General features: G+C 51.9%; 1 protein-coding gene across 2 annotated transcripts in view; it reads right to left on the bottom strand.

Annotated features, from left to right (window-relative positions):
* The window catches only part of Phf12 (PHD finger protein 12), a 47,970-nt gene extending 41,607 nt beyond the window's left edge, over nt 1-6,363 (bottom strand). Inside the window, exons 1-2 of one of the 2 annotated variants that reach the window (XM_021175590.3) lie at nt 5,471-6,363; nt 4,652-4,833 (exon numbers count right to left, since the gene is read on the bottom strand). In XM_021175590.3, coding sequence (XP_021031249.1) covers nt 4,652-4,833; nt 5,471-5,536 — 248 coding nt within the window. In that variant the 5' untranslated portion in view covers nt 5,537-6,363. Of the gene's footprint in view, nt 1-4,651; nt 5,447-5,470 lie in introns of those variants that run through there. The other variant, XM_029483330.2, reaches the window with a different exon arrangement.
* Nucleotides 6,364-7,957: the final 1,594 nt, after the last annotated feature.

The following is a 7,957-nucleotide window of genomic DNA, read 5'->3' on the forward strand; positions in this document are numbered from 1 at the left end:
TCAGAGAAAACTTCCAGAAGGTTCACCTTCTACACCACCGTGATCACGACAGGGTCAGGGTCGCCAGCAAACACTTGAAAACCTTCCAGTTCCCCAGGGCCAGGCTTGGTAACTCCTGTTAGCACTCTGAGGTTATGATATTAAGCACAGCACAACTCATTTCCTAATGCAGAGAATCATAACTGAAAGAAAACCTAGAAAGATCCTAACCAGAATGATTTTCCACAGTACTCCCTGAGAGAAAAGGTAGGACAAAAGCAAGGTGTGACCAGTCCTTTCCTCCTGTAATGAATGGCCTGGTGTTGTGCCAAGCCCAAGAGATAAGCTTTGCTACTAATCACCTCTGTCTAGGCTTGCTATTTCAGGCTTATGATCTTGGCTACTTGGGAAACTGAGGCAGAAGATTAACCAGGCCCTCGTTAGCTTCAATTCCCAGTACCATCCCACCAAAAGAACCATTTCTGGGACATTTTAATATATACTGATTACCATAAAGCAGACAGGCAAAAATCCAGACAAAGGACCTTTTGTTTGTTTGCTTGTTTTTTGTTTGTTTGTTTCCCCCACACAGACCAGGCAAACTTGGAATTCTCACTCTTCTAGCTGCATCCTTTAGAAGGCTGGGACTCCAGTAGGCAAACCTGTACTCAGTCATCTCATAGAACTATCTATCGATTTATTTATTTATTTATTTATTTATTTAGGTTTTCCAAGACAGGGTTTCCTTGTATAGCTCTGGCTGTCCTGGAACTCACTCTGTAGGCCAAGCTGGCCTCGAACTCAGAAATCCGCCTGCCTCTGCCTCCCAAGTGCTGGGATTAAAGGAGTGCGCCACCACCGCCCTGCTAGAACTTTTACTCATTATCATACACTCTGTACATAAGGGACATTATCATTACTATGCTTATCTAAGTAATGTCATCTCAGCGCGTTCTAAAGGGACAGGAGGAACACAGCTGTATCCAACCTTCTCCATACAAGGAAGTAGTAACAGGAAAACACACCCAGGAACCAAAAATCTTCTCACATATTAACTGCTTGACCTCACAACTCTGGCTGAAAAAACACAAAAGTGGGGGAAATCCTTGCTTATAAAATGAAAGCACCTCGGAGAGTCTCATTCAAAAGACTTCCTGCCTTTTCACTGAGACATAGAAATGTTTTATGACTTAGACACTAACCAGGTAAGTCAATGGTACACTCAGTACTGACACCTTCAGGGAGAATTGATGAAGTAAAACAAATTCTACCTCAGTTACTACTATTCTCCAATCTCTCATTACCCATTCATGATCTCAGAAAAAGGGGGATATAGTCAAAGAAACGCAGAGCCTGAGCAAACCTGAGTCTCGCCAACAACTAGAGACCCCCCCCCTCCAGCTAAAACAAAAAAAATAGTTAAAACTTGACAAGTCTGGGGCTGGAGAGATGGCTCAGCAGTTAAGAGCACTGACTGTTCTTCCAGAGGTCCTGAGTTCAATTCCTGGCAACCACATGGTGGCTTACAACCATCTGTAATGGGATGTGATGCCCTCTTTGGTGTGTCTGAAGACAGCGACAGTGTACTCATAAAAAGAAAAAAACTAGAACAAAACCAAAAAGCCTTGACAAGCTCTACACTCATCTCAGAAGACTCAGCGTTCAGCTTTAGAGTTTAAAAGCTGAGGCAAAGATAGCACACTCTCCATTCCTCAATTTGCTTTTGTTGTTGTTTTTAATATAAAGGTTTATTTATATTAGGAGAAAGATGGCTCAGGAGGTGAAGGTACCTGCTGCCAAACAGGACAACCTGACATCCTGAGCCAATCCCTAGGAACCACAGTAGTAGAGAAAACCAACCCTTGTTCTGACTTCCACCTGTGCTCCATGGCACTCCCCTCCTTTCAATAAATAAAAGTAGCTTTAAAAAACTAAAACTAAAGTATGTGTCTACATGTGTGTGAGTCCGTGTGTCCCAAGTGTGCTGAGCTTGGGAAGTGAGAAGGCATTGGGTTACTCTCAGCCTATTCCTCAGAGGCACAGTTTCTCCATAACCTGGGTGTTTTCTCAGCTAAGCTATGACCTGGACCGACAGATCCCAACAAGGTTAGAAGCTAGTTAAGTGACAATAATCGTGCCTCTGCCCCCCACCAAAGCTGGACTTAATGGGCTATGCCAGAAACCCCGGGTTGCTGTGTGGGTACTGAAATCCAAACTCTGTTCCTGATTGTGTAGCAAATGCTCTTAAGATGCTTCAGATTGGGCTGGTGAGATGGCTCAGTGGGTAGGAGCACCCAGCTGCTCTTCCGAAGGTCCAGAGTTCAAATCCCAGCAACCACATGGTGGCTCACAACCACCCGAAATGAGATCTGACGCCCTCTTCTGGTGTGTCTGAAGACAGTTACAGTGTACTTACATATAATAAATAGATAAAAAAAAATATTAAAAAAAAAAGATGCTTCAGACTTTAATAAACAGTTTCAACATTATTAAATATTGAGATTTTTTTAAAAAGATAACAGAGTTTATCAAATGTTCATTCAACAGTAGTTACCAACCTTAGTTAACAACCACTTCATAGAGGTAATATTAGCCAACACTTTAAAAAAAAAAGAGAGATAGAGATAGAGAGAGAGAGAGAGAGAGAGAGAGAGCGAGCGCTGGGGCCATGGTGGTGCACACCTGTAATCCCAGCATTCAGGAGACCCAGGCAGGAATGATTGGCACAGATTGGAAGTCAACCTGGGCTATACGACAAATACAATGTCAAGTCAAACAGGGCTTCACAGTAAGACTGTCTCAAAAATTATGGTAAAAGGGAAAAGAGAAAGAGAAGAAATTTAAAAGTCCTAGTAATATATCACGTAAGCACAACAAAAAAGTAAGCAACGCAGACTCAAGAACAGGGTGCAATGGTGCACACTTCGGAGGCCAAGGCAGGGGGATGACTGTGAGCTCAAGGCCAAGTTGGGCAACAGAGTGAGGCCATCTTAACCCTCATACATCCCAAATAGAAAAGAACAGCAAAGGAAACTGGACCAGAGGGGTTTCCTCCAGGTGGATCACACTTTAGAGGAAGTAGAGGCCAACAACAAAACCCACAGGCCCTCACTGCGGCCTTACTCACTCCATCATAAAAAAAAATCAAGGGCCAGGGGCAAAGCTTCCTCCAGGATAGTAATTTTTGTCCTTGAAACATTAAAAGCCAAGGTGGGGTGCCCTTATAAGCAAAAGTGTCTTGGAGTTAGTAATGGGAACGCCCCACCTAACTTCTGACCACAGTCCGAATTTGCCCAGCATCAGGCATCTAAGCACAAATACAGCAGGCTCTACTCCACACAAACCGAGGGATTTTGGAATGTGGGTGGAACTGAAGAGAGAGCCCTTATACATCTTTTTAAAAACAAGAAGCTAAAAAGGCGGCACAAAACAAAGAACAGGAACCCCTCCGTCCCAATCAGAACGGGAACAAACAACCCCCCTACCCCGACCCCAGGAGCCATCTTCTCCCAATCCCTAGCCTCAGGTCAACTGTTGCTGAACAGAACAAGAGGCTATCTGGGTTCAAAGTAGAGATGTGGGGTTTGTGTGCAGGGCAGAAAGGTGGTCTTCTGGCAGAAGATAGTTTAAACTCTTTTGCGGGAGGACTCTGGGCAGAGCGGCTGAGAAGGATCAAGCAGCGCAGCGGGTGATCAACCCAGCCCCACCCCCACCCCCTTCAGTTGGGGTGGGAGAGCTCACAGCTTTCCAGCTCTCAGCTGCTTAAAACTGCCTTTCCGGAGCCACCGAACACAATCCTGCCCCAGCAGCAAAGAATTTTGAGGCGAAGGGCTCGCTGAACCAGAGCAGAGAAGAGAAATCGGCGCCCAAGGGCAATTTTAATTGTCTAACCCGGCCCGATTTCCTAAGAGGCAGCAGCGGAGTAGGGAGGAGGGAAGGGGGAGGAGGGAGGCAGCACCGGAGTGGCAACAGGGGGCAAGATGCAGAGAAAGGGATCAAGCCTGCAGAGCCTAGCCCTGGTCCTCAAGGAGCTTCTGCAGATAGGGCTCATGGGCTACCTCCACCGTTCTCCCGAAGACGTTTGCAAATCATATATGCAGCCAAAATGGCGCTGAGAATAAAAATATAATTTAAAGGCAGGTCGCCATATTGTAAACACAGAGACAGAGAAGTGGACTCGAGAGACACCATTCATGATTTCCTGCACCATCGTAAGCACCCGCTCTCCTGAGTCAGGACCAGGGTGAACTGGGTGGCCGAGGCTCCGCGCATTAAGCCCAAGGAGAGCCCAGCCAGGCAGGAGCCCTGAGGGCGGCGGGCGCGCGCGGCCGCCAAGCGGCACTGGACCTGGAGCTCCTCCCCTTCCTCCCCCGCCGCCGCCGCCGCCGCCGCCGGCCACACTCGGCCGCTCAGTCCCGGCTCCCAACCTACAACCAATCTCAGATGGGGCTCACCTCACTCCTCCCAACCCCCACCCCGGGGTCAAGACACGCCGCTGCTCCTTCCCGCAAATTGGCCGGATCCCGGCAAATACCAAGGGCGCAGAGGCGCTCTCCCCAGCGACTAGAGAGTCGGCTAGCGGCTGCAAGCTCCCGTTATTTCTACAGGCCTGGTGAAGGAATGTGCTGAGTAGGGTCTGCCAAGGGGCTCCAAAGGGGTCCCCAGCCCTTACCAGCACTGGAGATGGAAGGCGGCAGGGCAGTGATCGCAGCACAAGAGATCCCCACCTTCCTTGCAGCTATCGCAGCTGTCGTGGTTGGTGGCCCTGCCGCTTCTCCGGGACTCCTTCTCGGGCTTCCGACTCCGCTTTTCTGCCTCGTCCGTCTTGGGGGGAGCCAGCAGAGCTTGGATTTGCTGCACACACATACAGACGGCGTGTGTGCACATTCGGAGCTCCCGGGCAGCCCGTAGTCCCACCGGCGCCGCTTCTCCGTCACCCACCCCTCTCCCCCCTTTTGTCCTTCTTCCTCCCATCCAGGCTGCTTCCAGAACCTCTCGGTCCCCGGAATCAAGGGGAGCCCACCCTAACTGCGTTCCTGCAGCACAACAAGAAAAGCTCCTTCCAAATGGGGAGGATCAGGGTAGGGGGATGGGGAGAGGGTGCGCGGTTCTCTTCTTGCCACTTCCTTGTATGGACAGTGGGGGACTCCAAAGCCCGGCTCGGGAGAGGCCCGAAGCTTGGTACCCGGACGTGCAGGGGGAAGCACAAAGGGGCCGACAAGAAGGGGGTGGGGAGGCCTGCCGGTGCAATGAAATGGAGTGGGCTGAAGCCTCAGGGAGCGAATCGAGGGCGGCTGGTAGGTGAAACTGCCGCAGACGTCCTCGGAAGCTAAGCTCAGTCCCCCAAATTGCAAAGAGGGGAGGAAGAGACTGGGTGAGGAAGAACACCCCCCCCTTTTCCCGGCCCTCTGGCGCTTCGAGCTTAGGGCCGGCTTTGTGGGGCGGAGGTTCCCTCCTGGACTGGAGGGAAAAGGATGAGGGCCACTCTTACCTCCATCAGCCCCCCCGACGTGTCCAAGTCGTACACGATCGTCTTGGTCTCCATTTTCTCCCACATTCATCCACCTCTCGGGCTGGGCGCTCTCTGCTCCGGCCCCCCCAGCCCCGGGGGGAGGGGGGAGGAGGGGAAGGGGGCACCTCTGACCCCCGGTCCCCTTCTCTCTTCCCAACACAGGTTCCGACTTCCTCGCCCTAGCTCCCCCCCACCCCCCGGCCCCCAGTCCCTGGGACGGCAGCGTCCTCCCCACGGGCCGCGAGAGGGGAGCAACCCCTCAGCCCCGGCCCGGCGGCTGGCTGCACAGTGGATCCCGGCTCCGGGGGTCAGGCCTCGGCGGGGGCCTAGGCCCACAGGCTAAAGCTGGCGCTGGCGACCGCTGGTCCGGCCGGGAAGGCTAGCGGGCGCTGCCATCCCGGGCTTGGGGGACCGGAGGGGGGGTGAGAGGTTAGGTGAGGTTGTGGTTCGTGAGGTGACTCTGGGGAGGATGATGGGGGGTGGTCCCCGGGCTCCGCCTCTCGCCGCCGCTGCCGTCTGCGTCCCGGCTGCCGCGCACTTGGCGCAAACTTACCGCGAGCGCCCGCAAAGCCACCCGCGCAGGCGCCCCGGGATCGCCGCTCGCCGCGCGCAACCGCAGTGACAGCCGGCCGCCTGGCTCCCGCGCAGCCGCGGTGATGGGGTACCCCCCGGCGCGCAGCCGCGCTGGCATTCGCCCGGAGCCCAGAAGCCCCGCCTCTCCGCCGTGCGCCGGCGTACTTCGATTGGAGGGCGGAACCGGAGCCCTCGCTTAGGCGCCTGGGAAAGCGCGTAGGGGTCACGGCGCAGCCGCAGGAACTGGAAGACGCTTCATCCATTGGTGTTTGTGTGCGGACCACGGGCTCTGATCCCGCGCAGGCGTGTTGGGTCGCCACCCTCCCGTCCCCTCGCACAGCCGCCTCATGCGCAGGCGCGTTGTACCTGGCGGCCTGCACACACATAAACACACACACACACAAAAAGCTTCTCCTTTCGCCATTTTGGTAGTGAGATTTGGGGCTACCATGCCCTTGGAGTCCTCAGTCACGACCAAGGAGGAGCGTGGGATGCTGTATGGAGCTGGTAGCTTTCGGCTGCAGCAGTACCCATATGGATGGTGTAGTGGACTGTTTGGCTCCAGTGTCAGGTGTGTCTGGACTAGGCCGCCACATTGGTAAAGAGAAAAAAAACAAAAAACATTGCGACAAAAAAAAAGACGCTTTTGGTGGCAGATCGGACGGCTGCTGTTCCCACTTCATTTCCACTCTCGGCACCTAATTTTAGCACGAGCATTGCTGCCTTGGGTCCCGATGGAACCCAGGTTATTTCAAGCTGTTCTTACCCTATCTTAACCACTGTCCCTGCGAACCACTCCGAAAGAGGAAGTCAAAAGCCCAAACAATCCGTAATCCTGACAACGCCCAGCTACCTGCCTACAGCTGACTTCAATCCCCATCTTGCAACGCGCAGAGTTCAAAGGGTGAACGGTACCGCTTTGCACTCTGGTAGTTAGACTCGCGATGGATCTGATGGATTGTGGGAGTTGTAGTTCAGCGTTCAGGCGCCGCACTGGACCATAGGATGTACAGGGAGAAAAGCCTGCCGGGAAAGGATACTTTTGAGAGCTGCCGTATTGCACACTGGGGTTTGTAGTTTGAGCCCCTCACCTCGCATTCTGAGTAGAGAGACATGCCTCTCTTTGGGTGTGCGCTGTTATCCCCTTGTTCCCTTGTTATCACTTTACAATATGGACAGATACTCTGCCTAATTGCGAATGAATGAACCCCACTAGGCATTAATTAACACTGGTGACATACAACTATGTCCTGCCGTTTCTTTCTTTCGTTCGTTCGTTCTGTTAAGACAGTCTTACTCTGCAGCCCTAGCTAACCTAGAACTTGCTAGGTAGACTTGATAGATCATGAACTCACAGAAATCCGACTGCCTCTGCCTCCGGTCCCATTTCTGGGATCAATGTGTGCTACTACGCCTGGAATCTCCTAAACTCATTTTTATGTTACTACACACATTATTCTCAGACCCGTAAACCTGGGAGGGACTTACAGACTATTTGATTTAAATTCTTCATTTCCAGGTACAGAGTAGAGAGTGGTTTGCTTAGGCCCATATTGAGTTTATAGCAAACCTAAAAAGGAAACATTTCTTGATTCACGTCAGACTTTGTCCCCTACACCGTGTTTACTGTCTCTGAGAAACTATTGCTCCTTCTTTTAGGACAGTCAGGACTGTAAGTCAAAGGGGACATAAATATCTGTGTGAAGTTTTAGTGCTCTGTGAAGTTTTAGTGCTCTCTCTCTCTCTCTCTTGTGGCCCTGTGTTAGTGCCTAGAAATAATAACGTTATGGGGAAGTGAAGAATGCATGCAAACTGGCTGCTCTTCCGTCGCTATGGCCAACAATAGACTAGCAGCTATAGGGAAGAACTGCGGTGTGACTCTCAGAGAAGAGA

The sequence above is a fragment of the Mus caroli genome, unplaced genomic scaffold (genome assembly GCF_978045245.1).
Source record: "Mus caroli unplaced genomic scaffold, Mus_caroli_1 scaffold_13, whole genome shotgun sequence".
Lineage (NCBI taxonomy): Eukaryota > Metazoa > Chordata > Mammalia > Rodentia > Muridae > Mus > Mus caroli.